Genomic DNA, 16,615 nt, shown 5'->3' with positions numbered 1-16,615 from the left:
TTTCATCTTATCACATTTCATTATCAATCAAATTAATTATTTATTTCTCATTTTTTCCTTTTTCTCTCAATTTGTAAACAACTTAAAATTTTTCAAGAAATGTTTTTTAAAATTTAAATATATTTTAATTTTTATAAAAATAGTTAAATTTAATTTTTGTCATCTAAAGTTTTTTTATTAGTTTTATATATTTTAAATGTTTTTAAAAAATCTCTATCATTATTTAGTGATAATATAATATGTATTTAAATTCAAACATCAACATATACATCTACATTATATCATCAATAAATAATGAGAATGGAGAAAGACCATTTATAAAAATAAAAACTAAAATTAATTCTAAAATTAGAGAAAATAAAAATATATTTTACCCTTCCGGTCGTTAAAATTTCTGTAGTTTGAAGCAGATATTCCCATCACCCCACCCTGCCGGTTAGCCGTAGCTGAACCCGGAACCCACCCGGAGCCACCGTGTATGACGACATACACCGCTTTAAAGCCACCGATTGGGTTGCGCTTCCTCCAACCACCACCGCTTTCCCCTTCTACCACATCGTGTGTTTCTTTCTCCCTCTCACTCTCCTCTCCTCAATTTCATTTTGTTCTGACCCACGCTGAACCATACTCGCGATTGCAGGTTCAAGCTTCCCAGAATCAACTGTAATTACTCCTCTTTCGAAGTACGCACGCTCCTCTCGACTTACACTGTCCATTCATTTTGATTTTGCTTTAACGTCTTGTTTCACATTTAGCTACTTTCTTTATTGCTGCTTTATGTTATATATGGTGGAAATTTCAGGAATGTATGTATGTACTAAAATAATTGTAATATTTTTGCTCAAGCCCCGGGGACTCAGCTTAGACTTCTGAATTCAGTTAGTTTTTCACTTCCAGAGAAGAGGTACTTAAGTGTTTGTGTGTGTGTCTTTATTTCATCGTGTTAATAACTTCAATTGTCATTTGTTCTGAGTATGAATTTTGTCAATAATATATCTTCCTAGCTAGTTCTTTTTTGGATATCTATGGCAGCTTATTTCTATCAATTGCAACAGTTTTGGTCTAATTTTCGGACAGAGTGGAAGTGGAAAAACAACTCTATTGCAGGTCATACTTTTTTTTTATCCATTTAGTGAATCTGGTTTTCTTGAATATTCGTGCATGATGCTTTTCTAGTTGGGTTATTGTTATCACTCATCAAATGGGCTCGCATTTCTCCATTTAGCTTCTTGCAGGAATAAGCAAACCAACCTCGGTATGTATTCACATCCAAAAATATGGGAGTGATGGAAATCCGAGTCAACCTCCAGAGCCCTTGGTGCCGGAAAGGGTTGGTATTGTCTTCCAGTTTCCCGAGAGGTGCGAATATTAACTAATTGCAGTTCTTTTGTGTTTTTGGTGAAATGGTTGTGCCCTCAGAGTTTTATTCAATTTCTGTTGATTATTTTGAGGATCAAGAAGGATCAAAGAGGGACTTGGTTTTGCTTTCAAGACAGGTTTCTGTCAGCCTTTGTTATGAGATAGATGTGTTTTTCTTTTTTCAAGCTTCTTGTTGGTGTTTAGCACATGGACTTTCTCTTGAATTTTTTGCCATATTTGTGGAGGGATTGCAGAACCTTTCGTTTATGTATGTTCTTTATTGTTTTTCTACTTTCGATGTCCTTCTCTAGTCTGTTGTGGAGAATTTCTTATCGTCCATATGTCTCTACTTTCTTTCTTGTCTTTCTAAATGGGTTGCCCAATGCATGTAGCTCCAACCATTGTGGGACTTGGGGAGGGTCAGATTTGCATAATCTCACCCCTATATATGTTAGGAAGTTCCACATTACCTGCCTCAGTTCTTGGGATGTATCTTATATATTTGTTGGGCAACTTCACCTAGTGCCAATTGGTTTTAGCTGAAATCTAACACGGTATCAAAGCCTATAACCCATCTTAGTTCTTGCCTATTCTAGTAGGCTCGCCTATTCTGGCAGGCATCTGTGGAGGGGGTTGTGTTAAGAAATCTCACACCGCCTGCCTCAGTTTTTAAGGTGCAACTTATGTATCTATTGGATAACTTCACTCAGTACCAATCGGTTTTAAGCTAAAATCTAATAATGGACAAAGGCTTTTTCTGTAACTAGAAGAACCATGAATCCATGACCCCTAGATCACAAGGCAGCAACATTACTAACTTACTGGCTCACCATCTTCTTGTCTTTTTCTTAGAATTTGGGCTTCAACCCCGCAAAAATGGCTTGTAAGGTGAGAATTACCCTAACTTTATAAGCTCTATTTAAGTCATATATCAAGGTAACATGGAACTAAACACCCAACCTAAGGCTACAATTAAGGTCTATCAGAGGGTCAGTTGCATGCTCTCTTAAACCCTAGTGAGGAGAATGTTTGTATTGACCTGATAAGTGATAACAAATTCTGGTGGTTAATGATGCATATCTTTTGTTGTGGGTGATTTGTTCATTTTCATTTGTGCTCTACTCTTCTATGACAATTAAAAGTAGTGATATTGATACATTCACCATTTCACCTTCAACAAGTTTGACAGCTGACATTATTTGTGCTGAATGCTGAACAAACTCCTTAATTAGGGTTGGTCTTGAGTTGTGAAGCAAAAATGATTCTCAAGCATTTATAACTGACTAGTAAAAGTAAACCAAACATGTCTATTTATTAAGCTTTCACAAAACTCACAGATTTATTGAATACATGATCACTTCAAGTACAGGCATAACATAATCATAATATCAAATTACCAATACTAGTTTTGACAAGTCTCTCTTATAGAGGCTCAATTCATCATGACTTTAGTACTGATTAACTTAAGTTGCTACAGCTCCAGCACCAAATCTACAATGCCAAAAATCATTAATGAGTACATAAATAGTCTAATTATAATTCAGTGGCGCACATATTATGATAATTCATGATATATTAATTTGCATTGAAATCTAGAAACCTGCTGAGGATTAGTTTCAGATTGGCGTTATGTTACATCTTATAAAACATTTTACTCAATACTTGTTGATAGGGTATTTGGGAATAATTTGTTAGTTTGGTAGGGTCCTGGTCAGTGTAAAGGCGGTGGGAAAGAGGAGTGATGGTAGATCCTTTTTATCTTTGTAAGTATCCAAGCACAAAAATTTCTAATGTAATTTATATTTTGGATAAGTAAATAGTTGTTGGGGAACAGTAATTGGAAATAATGCTGAAAGTATTCACTTTAGAGGAAATGCAGAAAAATGCTGCAGAAGAGAATACAATCAGAGCTGACACACGGACTCTGCCATCCCTGGCTTAAGCAACCAAATCGCTCTCCAAAATTCTGTTATGCCTCCCCACAATTTCTCACCCACTTCTTATTTAACAGTTTCCTTTTCTCTCTCAGTTGCACAATAATATTCAACACTCCCTTGGTTTTCTCTCTCTCTCTCTGTCTCTCTCTCTCTCTTTTCTTGTCTTATATACATGCGTCAAAGGTATCATAGGATTAACATGGCATTCCTTTATTTTTGCAATATGTACTATATATTCTGTGTTGTTGAGATAAGACTTTTTATGAATACTTGAAATAATGCTAATGGAAGATATTTATAAAATTTGTGTGTGTGTGAAAGGAATTGCATTCTAACTAGATGTATGTAGTACTTACACTTTGCATCTGTTTTGATCCAGTGCTCATTGTTTCCAGTTGAGCTACTGCAAATTAGCCCATGCTGTGGTGGGTTCCAATTGGTCATACAGTGTTGGGACCACTTTCTTGATTTGGTATCTGAATAAAATCTTTTGCCTTTGTCTGGGTTTGTGAACTTCCCATCATCATATTCCTGGAGGCATTCATGAGGGACATTTTTTATCTTACCTTTGTGGGATTGAATGCAATCGTTTCCATCTACAGGGCTTTCAGGATAGACTTTTCTGTGAAACATACGTAGAACCTGCATATCCAGATGAACGGACTAAATAATTTATTATAAGATGATAGTTAATATTCACTATATTTTCAAGACATTCGTATTGAAAACAAGCACTCAATAAATTTATGTTATTATCTCGTCGATAATATTTGGCTAATAAATCTGAGAAGCAGGTGATTCTCACAATCTGGTTTGTGTAGGTTGTGTTTGGCTTCATCCTTTTTAAGATTATTTCCAGTGTGACTAAAGAAACAAACACACGTTTCGATTTTCATTGGCCATATGTTGCTAAGATGATAAGGTAATAATCAAAGTGGGTGATACAACAACCAAGGGATTTGGTGTTAAATGTGGTTCAGAAGGTCTAGTAATAGAGACCAACCTTGTGGAGTTTTTTATTGGTTGAAGCAGAATCAGCATCATCCCTGGAAGTGTTACAGCTTTTTGAAGAACTGTGGACCCTTTTCAATATCTTTCTCATAATATGCATGGCAGAAGACTTAGTAGTTCTCTTGACTTGTGTTTCTCCTTGTATTCCTGTCTCTATACAATCTTGACTTGTTGCCTTTATCTTATAAAGTAGCTCAGCAAGTGATGCTCTTTCTTTCCTTTCTTGTTTTGTTTCTGGAAGTTCAAATGAGGACCCCAGTAAATATCCTTGCAGTGGACAGTCATCTTTGTTTCTGTAATCTTCAGCTTTGGGTCCATCTATTTCCTTTCCACAAAGTGTGATAATGCTAACATAGCTGTTTCTTCCTGATGAATCATACGAACTTTCTTCTTTTTCAGCCTCAAGAAATTTCTCAAGCTCATAACTTATGAGCTTCAGTTCATTTTCTGTCACCTCTTCACTTCTCAATGTTATGTTTTCTGAAGGCATAGCAAATGTTGGTGTTCCTGGTTCATTGGTGACTGTTTCTGCACCAAGAGTTCCAATTGTTAGAAAACCTTCAAAGAGCTCAGCGACTATTGCAGGTGTTTCTTCTTGAGGCTTATCTTCTCTGCTGTCGACCAACCCAGAGTAAGATGTTTGATTTTCCTGATGGTGTGGCTTTGAGAAACTGGGTTGATTTATGGAGCTGAAGCTTGGCTTTGTCTGGGAGTATTGATTGTCAAGTGTTGGCTGCACTGTAAGGCAAGTACAAGGGTTTCCTGAAATTGGAGTCCAAAAGAAATTACTAAACTGGTGAGATTATCATTTAATGATAGATATACATAATACATGCTACATAACTCAGTGAAACATTGATTTCTTGCTATTACTCTCCTTGTACTCTGGAAAGAGGAATACAGAACATGAGAAAAAAACGACAATAATCAGATGAATTAAATGTGGACACTGGTCCTCGAGAGTGATATAAGTGCAATTTTTCTATCTGCAGATTAGGTTAGTGGTTGCAGCCAAACTGTTAAAGTTACATGCAGATGTTTCAAGCACAGTAGTGGTCTTGATCTGTTTAAAAAGCCTAGAGTGCAAAACACCTTATGTTTAATTTAGCCAAAGTCTTAACATTTTGGTTAGATTTTTATTCAGAATCTAGAGCTCAGAAAAATCAATGTAATACGCATATTGTGCTATTGCATTGATTGACAGTAACCAGTCAGTCAGTTGCACAATTTAGTTGTGTCTAGGTGTGACTGGTGGCAGTTTTTAGCCTTCACTGAGTTCCTTAAAGACCATTTACATTGCCAACCTTCTGTTCCATTTTCATTCACTCCCATTAAGAAAAAAGAGAGGAAATATTGGATTCTAAGAGATAAGTTAGTAAGGACAGCTCAATACCAAGTGTGAAACCCTTGAAAGGATCTATACTATTCTGCCGAAGTTTTCGATGCACCCATTGAAATAGCTGCAATAAGGAAAGGCAGGGATGAAGTTGAAGGACTGGAAGAAATTTTTCATTGTCATTGGGCAGAGTTTAGACTCACCTTCATTTTGATCTCTTTTCTTGTTTGATAACCAAATATTTCTTAGTTAACTGATTATGCTGGCAGATATATATGTGCAAGAAAAAAGATCTCTAGGATTGGGAGGATATGATGGATAAAGTGAAAAGGCAAAAGACCTTTTCTTTGTGATTCATTACGAGTTGGAAGTAGATTTATATTAGAAGAGTCTAAGTTAGATGTGTGCATAGAGAAAAACAATTAGATAGATACAACAATGTGGTTGGCTATTCTTTTCAAAATCTAATCATGAGGGTGAATTGTGAATTGGTTGGCTATTCTTTTCAAAATGCTATGTCTATATTTTTGTCTCTGTATGAACTTAATGGAGTTAGATCACTCTCGGATGTAAATAATCTTTGATTCCAGACACTGTCAATTTTGAATGATGCAGCTAAAGCACTCTAACTGTTGCAGAAAAATATACTCTATACAAATATACCTAATAATATACAACCATCTGTTCAGGAAATCAGAAGCAATTAGTGAAAATTTAAATTTGCAGTAGTCGGGCATGCTTTTTGTGATGTGCTATCGTTGGAAAGACTGCTGTTCAATTCAGAAGTCCTACTACCAAACGGTTAATACTTTCTGTACTTTACATGTGCAAAGTGCAAACCATATTTCTTTAAGTATTCACTGTTAACTGATAAACTTTTTCTTAAGTTTAACTTATAAAATCTAGTCCCAGTTTTTTGAGAATGTGGGTTTGGGCCTAACTCAACGCCAAAAGCTAGATCAAACGGTAAGGGTTGCCCCCACTTATATAATCTATATTGGCCTTATCTCTAGCCAATGTGAGACTTAGATTTTTTCCAATACACCCCCTCACGCCTAGCACTTTTGGGCTTGGTGTATGGATGACATGGTGGATGGCCCATTTAATGGATCTAGGATAGACTTTGATACCATTTAAGAATGTGGGTTTGGGCCTAACTCAACCCCAAAAGCTAGTTCAAAGAATGAGGGTTACCCCTCACTTATATACTTTATATTGGCCTTATCTCTAGCCAATGTGGGATTTGGGTTTTTCCCAATACAGTTTTTTGAATTGTCGGACACTGTGTTATGTGAACCTTGAGAACTTGAGTGGACACATCTAATGTTAGTTAGAATTAGAATGGTAGACTTTATTCTTTGCAAGGCTAGGGTGCGAAGCTTCTGGACTGGATGTGCTTAAAGCATTAAGAAATCTCTTTTTGGTGATGGATGTGCCTGAAAGTTTTATGCTAATATATTAAAGTGTTTATATTATTATTATCGACATCATTGTTGTTATTGTTGTTGTTATCTTTATGTAGATACTAGATAGGAGGTGCAAGTACCTCGGTAAAGAAGGGGGGTAGATGGCCAAGTGAAAGACCAACCTTCAATCATTATCACATCAAGACCAATGCCAACTGAGCTAAAAGCTCTTTGACTATAGTTATGTTAATTTTGAATTGTTATAAACTTTATCTGTGATGTCTCACTGGTAATTGTAGATAAAACTCTTCGTACCTTTCTAGTTCCTCACACTTCCACCAAAGCACATTGCAGATTGGTTAAAAGTGAAGTTAAAGTCTTCTAGAAAAGGGAAAATAATGTTTGTATGGTTTGCCATGTGATTTTAAGGGATCATGGATTTGGTCCTCTTCCCGTTGCAGTTTTACACTTGGGAACGAGATCATGGAAGGGATGTTAATCCCTCACCCAGCACTTTGCTTGATGTAACTTGACTTCATGCATCTTTCTAAATCAACTAATCAAGGAACACTTCCCGTTTGATGATATCCTTGGTTCAATCTTTTAGGATTTATGTCTGAGCCATTTTTCATTGTAGTTATGCCTTCTGAACTTCCTTTATTGTCGTACAGCATGTTGCAGGAGATAATTGCTGTTCCTGAAGGTTCAACATCATGCCTAGAAAGCGATGGGAGTAATATTTCCCAGGGGAAAGCTGTAGTAAAGCTCAGGCGTGAACACTATTAAGCAATGTTCATTTATAAGATATACATGAATGTGCTGCAGTAACTGTGAGTACTTTTCTTTGCATAGGGACAAATAATTGTTGCGGCTCTTTCAAAGGTAAACATGCCTAAGCTATTGTTTCTCCTTAGATGGTAATTTGTAATTGAATTAGCTCCATATATTGAACATACTTAATTAGAACATCTTTGGTTCAAGATGGACCTTTCTTTCTAATCAATTTTTGAGGCATAAACCAATAATTTTCGGCAACATAGTACACTACAGAAGACTGGCTTACTTTTGATGTGTCATTCCAAATATATTCTCCTTTTGGATTGGTTGATAAAAAGTGTGCAGTGTCAGCATCACACTTGCAGGATCAACTGCATTTGTTTGTCATATGCTTACCTGCTTCTCGGAATATGGTTTCAAATCTTGTTTAACTTTTGGTGCTTGATTTTTTCCTTCAAGTGGTTTACACAACCAATATATTCTATTTACTCTGCATGTGCAACAAGGCGTAATACTTGACTAACTTTGAGGACATTCCCATTTTAGAAACAATTGATTGGCATCACGACATAAATTCACTATGTTTCAACAGGGGAATGTGTCCCAAGTCCTAGTCCAATTATTAAGAAGTCAGATAGGCTTATAGGAGATTCAAACAAACCCCACTAATGAGCTTAACTTTTTGGTGCTATGGCATCTTCAAGTTTAGCAACACGCGGGCAGATTAACATGAAAGTTGCCACATTTGGAGGATTTACATGATTTGCTTGTAAGGACAAAGCCATATCAGCCATTCAAAAAGTAATGTCCAAAACAAACACTAAGTCCTCAGAATTATGGGTCACTTCTTAGACGGTGCAGGGTATAGGTGTAACCCATATAAAGGATAGATGCTGACCATGTGAGTTCCATGCGATTAAGGAAATTGGATGTGGTTGACATAATGACCTAACTTAGTCTTTCTAACAACCACTGAATAATAGCTTCTTTCAACTACAACTCTTTCCCCTTTTTTGGAATGGAAATTATTGCTTGAGATAAAGGCTTTGAATGTGGAATTAATTATCAAGTTAATACGGCTATTTTTTTCCTACTAGTGTTTGTAGGTTATTTATACTACTATAGTAAAAAGGTACCACTATTTCTTTTAAGAGGAGGAATAAACTTACTTCAAGAGTATTCTTTTAAAATTACTCATCTTTCTTATCATTTATTTTCTTGAAATTTAATGGTGGTAATAAGTCACTAATTTTATTATTAGATTCCAAGAAAATGAATAGTAAGAATGAAGAGCAACTCTTTGGAGTAAGTTGATCTCTTATCTTCTTTTAAAGTTGAATCTTTTTTCACACGAATTGAATTGATGCTTATTGCTATCAATCCTAAAGCATGAGCACGACATATGTAATGTGATTTTGTTACAAACTTTGATGTCAAATTGTCAATTCCTTGTATTAGTTGAACATATAGGAGGGAGAATTTAATTGTTCTTCTAAAGTTTTGTAGAAAATAAGCTTTTCTTCAAAACAAATGTTCAAATATCATTTAGAAGTAAGTTTAAATGACTTGAAGTCTTAAAAGGGGGTTGTCTAGAATTTCATATGATATATTCAAACACAATTTTTTTGTTGTTCTAGATCACATGTATCCTCCACTAGGGACAATCATGTTCAAGTCAAATAAGACCACTATGGGTACAAGTTTTCTCTCCAAGTATTTAACGTAGTTACCCAGGATTCAAAATCGAGATTATTGGTTAAGATATAACAATTTCACGCTAGTTGATCTATGTATTTGGTGGTCTAAACACAATTTTTAAATTATTGAGTTAAAAATACTTTGAAATTTTTTTTGCTAGGCAATCCCAAGACTAGAAACTCAAAAGGAGATGGAAGGTGGAAGTGCACAAAGAGGAATTGTTTCGACTCATTCTCTAATGGTGAGAATTACATTCAGTCCTTAATACACAAGGATTTTTCCCTATGCACCAAGACTACAAAACAATTTCCTTGTATTCAAGTATTCTTCACACAAATCTCTTTAGACTTATTCCAAATACAATTAATGCTTTCTAAAAGATATATAGATATACAATGATACTTTAGGAACAATCTCTTGACTATGCAAAGTATTAAGAAATAAGTACATTAAGGATCCCCAAAAAAAGTTTAGAATGAAGAAAAATTATTGAAAAATGTTTTTTTTTATCTCTGTAAAAGTGTAGCACTATATTATTCAATTATCCATAATCAATAATTAACTCCTTTATATAATGTTTCAAAGAAGACCAATGTTGTGACTAAAGATTGTAGGACAAAATAAATGTTAAGTTTTCATGTAATGCATGGAGTGCAATAGTTGTCCTATTGTACAATTGCTTTATATGCAAGAGAGACTACTTTTCAAATATTTATTATAATGGTGTCAATAATTTTCTCTTTCTAAGCAACACTGGTACTGCCCCATTTAACTTTTCATTTTGTCATATTTATTTTTTTACTAAATTATTGTGTTGTTGTACTATGATTGGAATTGTCTCAAGTTTTATTCCAAACAAGATAGCACATTCCTAGAGAGATGTCCTTTTTTATGTGAGAGGAACAAAACTAGATCATTAGATCTTATTTTGAATGGTCAAGATCTAAACACACAAAGTCATGAGTTTCTTTTAAAATAACTCATGACTTTTTAAGTGATCCACACAAATTGATTAACTTTGATTGATTTGGATCAAAATGTCTCATAAACTTGAACGAGGCTGCCACGTGACCACCCTCAGTGAGAGTTTATTCGATTAAATTAATATTATATATCATTTGTGAATTACAATTAAAAATAAAATTTTATAGAATAATGAATTTTGACCTTTTATAAAAAAAATTTATAATTTGTAATTTAATATTTACTTTTTTATATTATAAAAATAATTTTATGTAAGTTAATTAATTTTACAAAAATATTTTTCTTTTATAAATATATTTTTTCATTGGATGAAATAAAAAAATTTAAATAAAGCAAAAGTCTTTAAAGAATTTATCGAACAACTTTTGGTTTTAAAAAAATCTTTTCAGCTTAAGAAAATGAAATTTGCTTTGCAACTTTTATTCATTTTTTAAGTTTTTATTTTTAACTTCAAAATTTTGAGTAAAAAAAAAGGTCAAGCATACCTTAAGAATTAATAGGTGTGTCAGATTTTAATTTTTAAAAGTAAAATTGAGTCTTTGGTACAAAGTGTTTCGTTCACATATAATATCCATTCAAAGCTTTTGGATAATTTCATTTTAATAGAAGCTAAAGCCATGATTAGGGGAATTTCTTTGTGCACCCAGTATATTTGTTGTACACCTAGCAATTTTTTTAAATTCCAAAATTACCCCTGCTCACTTCTTCTTTCTTTTCCTTCTTCATGCACCATCCATTTTTTTCTTTGCTTACATTCTCGTGAGAGGTGCTCATTCATTCTTGTGTTCGTTTTGGTCAAGGCGCATTGGTTATAGTGGTTCGTTGGTAAATGGTGGTTGTGATGGTGGTTGGTGTGGTTGTTACCGGTAGAGGTATGTTGATTTTCTTTTGCAACTTCAATATAGTTTTATACGAATTTGCAATCCGTATAACATAAGAAGCATACAGATTGACAATCCGTAAGGTTCATATGGAAAGTTATATTTTTTTCTTAAAAATTATTTTAAAATTTGTTTTATTGTTTTTTTTAATATAATTAATTTTATTCTTTATAATATGTTTAAATACGTATATTTTTTTAATTTGTAACTTTTTTTATAGTTTGAAAGTGATATTTATTTTTAAATAATTTACAATTATATTTTATTTTAGTCGTTTTGATGTGAATAATGCAGGTTTTGATGATGCCAAAAAGAATTCACTTGATAATGATTGTCATCATCAAAAAGGGGGAGAATGTGAATCTATGAATACAGGATTTTGATGATGCCAAAGTAGAATCGAACAAGGTTGCTTCAATAAACATTCAAAGGTTAATCATTGTTTTAAATATTAATACAAGGTTGCTTCAACAAACATTTAAAGGTTAAACATTGCTTCAAGATTAATTCAAGGTCAAGCAAACAAAATCAAGAAAAATATAAGGCCTCAAACAATTCCATTGGCTAATCAAGCTTTTTCCTCAAAATACATTGTTTCCAACATCCAAGGCTCTGGTAATGTAATCAATTACCAGAAGACAATTTTGAAAATCAACTTTTAAAAAAAGATTTTAAATTTGAATTTTGAATCATGTAATCGATTGTTATTGATGTGTAATTGATTACCAGTAACGGAACTCCTAAAATTCAATTTGAAAAGTCATGACCCTTCAAAATATAACTGTGTAATTAATTACCAGAAATCTGTAATTGATTACTAGTGAAGAATTTCATAAAAATCTTTTTGAAAAGACACATATCTTTAAACCATTTTGAAAAGGCACGATGGACTTATATATATATGTATCTGACTTCAAAAAGTAAGAGAGAGTTATTCACAAAAAACTTAATTGCCAAATGCTCTCTCAACAACTCTTGGGCAAATACTTGTAAATCTATTGAGAATTCACCTAGGAACTTCAAAATGTATCATCATCTCTAAAAGAGAGAAATTATTCTAGGATTTTCAATTTGTATCATCCACTCTAAAAGAGAGAAATCTTTCTGTTCATCTCAGAAAGACAATTGTAATCAAGAAATTGATTGTCTCTTGGATTGTGCGACTTGTAATCAAGAGATGGGTTGTTTCTTGGAGAATCTTGAACACAAAGATGAGGATCCCAAGGTGTGTTCAAAGTCTGTAAATGATTTACAGAGATAGTGAAAAATCTCAAGTGGGTTGCTTGAGGACTGGACATAGGCACAGGAAGTGATCAAACCAGTATAAATCGAATTTGCATTTCTCTCTTCCCTTATCTTATTTATTTCATTGCAATCAATTTTGTCGCACGTTTAAAGAACATTATTAAATTGATTGTTGCTTCTTCTTCTGCATTATGAGTCTATCATTTAAAAAAGGGTTAAAGTTTGTTAGTGAGAAATTTTGAAACTTAATTCACCCCCTCTTAAGTTATTGAGGCAACTTGTCCAACAAAAGTCAATGGTCAAATTAAGAAATATTCTTCTAAAATTGAAGGAATACAATGCCAACAATTCTACAATAATTCAGTAAGTATACAATGCAAGATATGCATATCGTTCTTCTATAAAAGCCAATAATACTGAAATGCAACAACTAATGAAGCTTTTTGAACAAGATTCGTATATTCATTGACATAGATTGAAGGATGAAGATGTTGTACGTGATATATTTCTCATAGATAGTACCTACAAAACAAACAGGTACATGTTGCCATTATTGACATTGTAGGTGTGACACCAATAGGGATGACATTTTCAGCTGTTTTTGCCTATTTAGAGGGAGAACGTCTAAACAATGTGCCACTTCTCCCAAAAGCAGATATAAGTCCTCTGCCTCCAGTGTCCAAGAAACATGCAATCAGAGGACTTAATCCTGTGGCACCACTATGCCATCAATCTGGTGTAGGCCTTCCAAATTTTTGTACCTTTCTCCCATAAGAGGACAACTTCAACTCAAGACATTCCTGAAAAAAATTAAATTGGTTACTTCAGGTTAAATGAAAAATAGTTATTCAAATATTATATAATTCAAGTAATAATTATCTCTCCTACCCAAACTGTGGCTATCACATGATAAACATAATCTATCAAAATTGATGTATCATGGGGTTCGCCTGGAAAACCTTGGGCATCAACACGTACATCATCAGTAATTGGCTCTTAAGCTTGCTCATGAACCTCGTTAGTTGAATTATTTACATGCTCAACATCCTCAGCAATAATTGCAGCTGCCCGTTGTCCACGTGCAGATGTTATCGGCCTTCGACGCTGAGGGGCTTCTTTCGCATCACAACTAACTTGTGTCCCTAAGGTTCTTCCTATAACTATGCCCAAAGCACGATGCAATCCTCTGGTTCTGATCATAATCTATAAATTTAAACAGCAATAACAATTAATTAATGTCATCGTTCAAATAATAATTGAGTTTCATAAACTAACTAAAAAATTGAATAATAAATAAATTTGATTTAAAAAATTTAATAAATTAGTATTTAATAATTCATAAATAAATATTATATTATTTTTTAAATAACTTTGTTAATACTTTTATATATTCATTAATCAATACAAAAATTCTTTTTTAAAATTTGTAGACTTCACATCACTAATTCTGGTAAACTAAAATATATGAAGAAAATCTAAGTACAAGCTTGTTTTTTATTTCTAATAAATGACTATTTATTTTTTTACAAATTAGTATTTGAGTACTTTTAAATATTTATAAACAAACGAAAAAATTTTAATTTTATACTTCCAAGCATTATTTATATAAATATTTAATACTATTAGTGTAATAATATTTATAGGACTATATCAATAAAAAAAATTTCATATACAATATTAAATTTTCTTGTTTAACTAAATTGTACAATATACACTTATAAAAAATTGTAATTTTTTATATTTAAAAAATTTATAAAAATTATTTTAAATATCAAATATAATTAAATTAATTACATTTTAAAAATAAATAAATAAAAATAATATTTATACATTCATTTTTAAATAAACAAAATTCGTAAATTAATTAACTATTGAATTAATTAATTATTAAAAACCAACTTCAAAAAACAAATATAACTAATTAAATAAATACTTATTAAAAATATACAACAATATGTATTTATTAAATAAATATTATAACAACAAAAAATATTAATTTATTTTAAAATAATAATAATTTATTCAATTATTATTTTATTGATTAATAAATTAAAAAAATTATACGAATTGGGAATACGTATAATGCATACGAAATGCATAATATGGATTTTCAATACATATATCGGCTATGCAATCCCATTTTCAATCAAGGAGTGGAAAAGATGGACTTTTGATGAAGGCGATGGCGATGGCGGTGGCTGGTGGCAATGCACAAATGGAGGCATGAACGAAAAAGGGAAGCACAATAGCATATCGTAGGAAGAGGGAAAGCTTTTTAAAATTTTAAGTGAAAGACAATTTCACCACTTCACTTAAAATGTTGGGTGCACAAGAAATTGTGCTGGGTGCACCTAACAATTCTTGATATGAAAATGGCCTAACTCAATCCACTTAACCTAGGTCAACATGGACCAAGCCAAAAAAATGCTCTCAGAGCCAAAAGGCATTTGAATTTTTTTACTCTCTTATTTGAATCTTGTACCTTCCATTATATTTCAGAATGTTCATTTCGAAATGGATTTTTTTGGATTATAACAAGAGGTACAAGATTCAACAATGAGAGTATAAGAAACAAATACTAGAGCCAAAAAGTTTATGTAAATAAGGATACAATATGTTTTTCGTCCTCGTAAATATGGAAATGTTTAGAGTCTGTCTTTGCAAAAATTTTGATATGTTTTTTCGTCTCCACAAATTAAAAATGTTATTTTTTTACTTGAACATAAGTTTGAGTAACCCAAACCCGCTTTCGAACCTACATGTACACTAAGTGGAAAGCGCTAGTTTTTTTTCAACTTTTTATATCGATTATAATTAGGTTTAAATATATTTTTGGTCCTTGATATATACATGTTTTTTGCATTTGATCCCTAATAAATTTTTCCTTCAAATCGAGTTCCTGACATTTTAAAAGTTTTGTTCGAGGTCCCTGCCATTAGTTGAAATCCATTATCTGCTTACGTGGTCGTTAATCGAACACATAGACATGCGACGTGTGGTGTCATGTGTAATCTTTGTCTGAGTGGGATTATACATAGGAATTTTTTTTTTAAAAAAAGAAGTAAAGATGACTTTGTTCTTCTCCTTCTTCTCCACAATAGGAACAACCACCGATGTCACAAACCAAGCACCTAACTTTCTGACACCGCCAGACCCAAACAACAAAAGGGTGCTTGCATTTGCGTTCAATGATCTCAGTGATGAAGCCTCCATTGTCACCATCAATGAGCGATGGCGATGTCAAGGACATGAAGATGAAAAAGAAGGTGAAGGCGGTGGAAAATGACAACAACATGGAGGGGCAAGCGCATTTTGACAACAACTTTATGTTCGAGGTGTTGAAGCACGTGGATGCGTGGACACTGGTGATGTCAGGGTGCCTGAACAAGTAGTGGCACAAGACGACACGGGATGAGAGGCTCTAGGAACTGATCTGCACAAAGCAGTGGGCAGACATTGGCTGCAGGGAGCAACAACCATGATTCGTGGTCCTCATGCTCGGTGGCTTCTGTCGCCTCTATGCGCTTTATCTCTTCCCATTCTCCAAGCCACAACAAACATCATCTTCTTCCTCCATATTGGCTGAGGTTATATTGTTGTGTAATAAATGTCTAGTACCGTTGATGCTTTCTAGCTCTTACTTTAGCCTAATAGGTAAAAGACACACGAATGAGTTTAGGACTTCCATTGGCTCTGCAAAAGCCAATTTTTTTCTTGAGCCACAATATTTGTCGCTACAGGGATCCATATTATTTGTTTCGTGCCCTGATCTCCTCGATCTACGTTGTAGTCTTTGCCTTCGAAGTCTCATACTTCCAACTCCAGAACGCGCACGTTTCGTTCGTGGAAAAGCATGTGACAAGCCCCACTTGAATTTTGCATCGAGGTCGGCATTGCATAGGGCAAGGAGGTCCTTGAGGGAGGAGTGGGGGTGTAGGAGCTGGTGTCGTCGATGGAAACCTTCTAGTAGGCGAGGACCCA

At 33.5% G+C, this 16,615-nt stretch overlaps 1 protein-coding gene and 1 long non-coding RNA gene across 7 annotated transcripts; one reads left to right on the top strand and one right to left on the bottom strand.

Moving 5' to 3' along the window:
- Positions 1-340: 340 nt before the first annotated feature.
- Positions 341-11,398, top strand: LOC114391288. 6 transcript variants are annotated; one of them, XR_003662088.1, is made up of 8 exons: positions 341-558; positions 641-683; positions 803-904; positions 1,056-1,107; positions 1,226-1,359; positions 3,676-5,103; positions 7,721-7,931; positions 9,685-10,032. It is a non-coding gene; the product is annotated as an uncharacterized LOC114391288 (long non-coding RNA). The 6 variants fall into 6 exon arrangements; XR_003662090.1 differs by lacking the exon at positions 3,676-5,103 and adding an exon at positions 7,166-7,289 and having other exon boundaries at positions 380-558; XR_003662087.1 differs by lacking the exon at positions 3,676-5,103 and adding an exon at positions 11,309-11,398 and having other exon boundaries at positions 382-558; positions 9,685-9,765.
- Positions 2,653-6,249, bottom strand: LOC114391287 (protein LAZY 1-like). Its single transcript, XM_028352374.1, has 5 exons — positions 5,847-6,249; positions 5,701-5,767; positions 4,300-5,069; positions 3,653-3,938; positions 2,653-2,850 (listed from the first exon to the last, which is right to left on the bottom strand). Exons 1-5 carry the CDS (start codon positions 5,850-5,852, stop codon positions 2,831-2,833), a joined length of 1,149 nt encoding a protein of 382 aa, XP_028208175.1. The 5' UTR covers positions 5,853-6,249; the 3' UTR covers positions 2,653-2,830.
- Positions 11,399-16,615: the final 5,217 nt, after the last annotated feature.

The sequence above is a fragment of the Glycine soja genome, chromosome 16 (assembly GCF_004193775.1).
Source record: "Glycine soja cultivar W05 chromosome 16, ASM419377v2, whole genome shotgun sequence".
In the NCBI taxonomy this organism is placed as follows: Eukaryota; Viridiplantae; Streptophyta; class Magnoliopsida; order Fabales; family Fabaceae; genus Glycine; species Glycine soja.
This window is presented reverse-complemented; position numbering and strand designations above follow the sequence as displayed.

What these genes read in the sequence shown, in the direction of transcription:
- LOC114391287 (XM_028352374.1), bottom strand. An exon ending in TTTCAAGGGTTTCACACTTG is followed by an intron (nt 5,070 to 5,700) that starts GTATTGAGCTGT and finishes CTCCAATTTCAG; the next exon opens with GAAACCCTTGTACTTGCCTT. An exon ending in GATCAAAACAGATGCAAAGT is followed by an intron (nt 2,851 to 3,652) that starts GTAAGTACTACA and finishes TTGGCATTGTAG; the next exon opens with ATTTGGTGCTGGAGCTGTAG.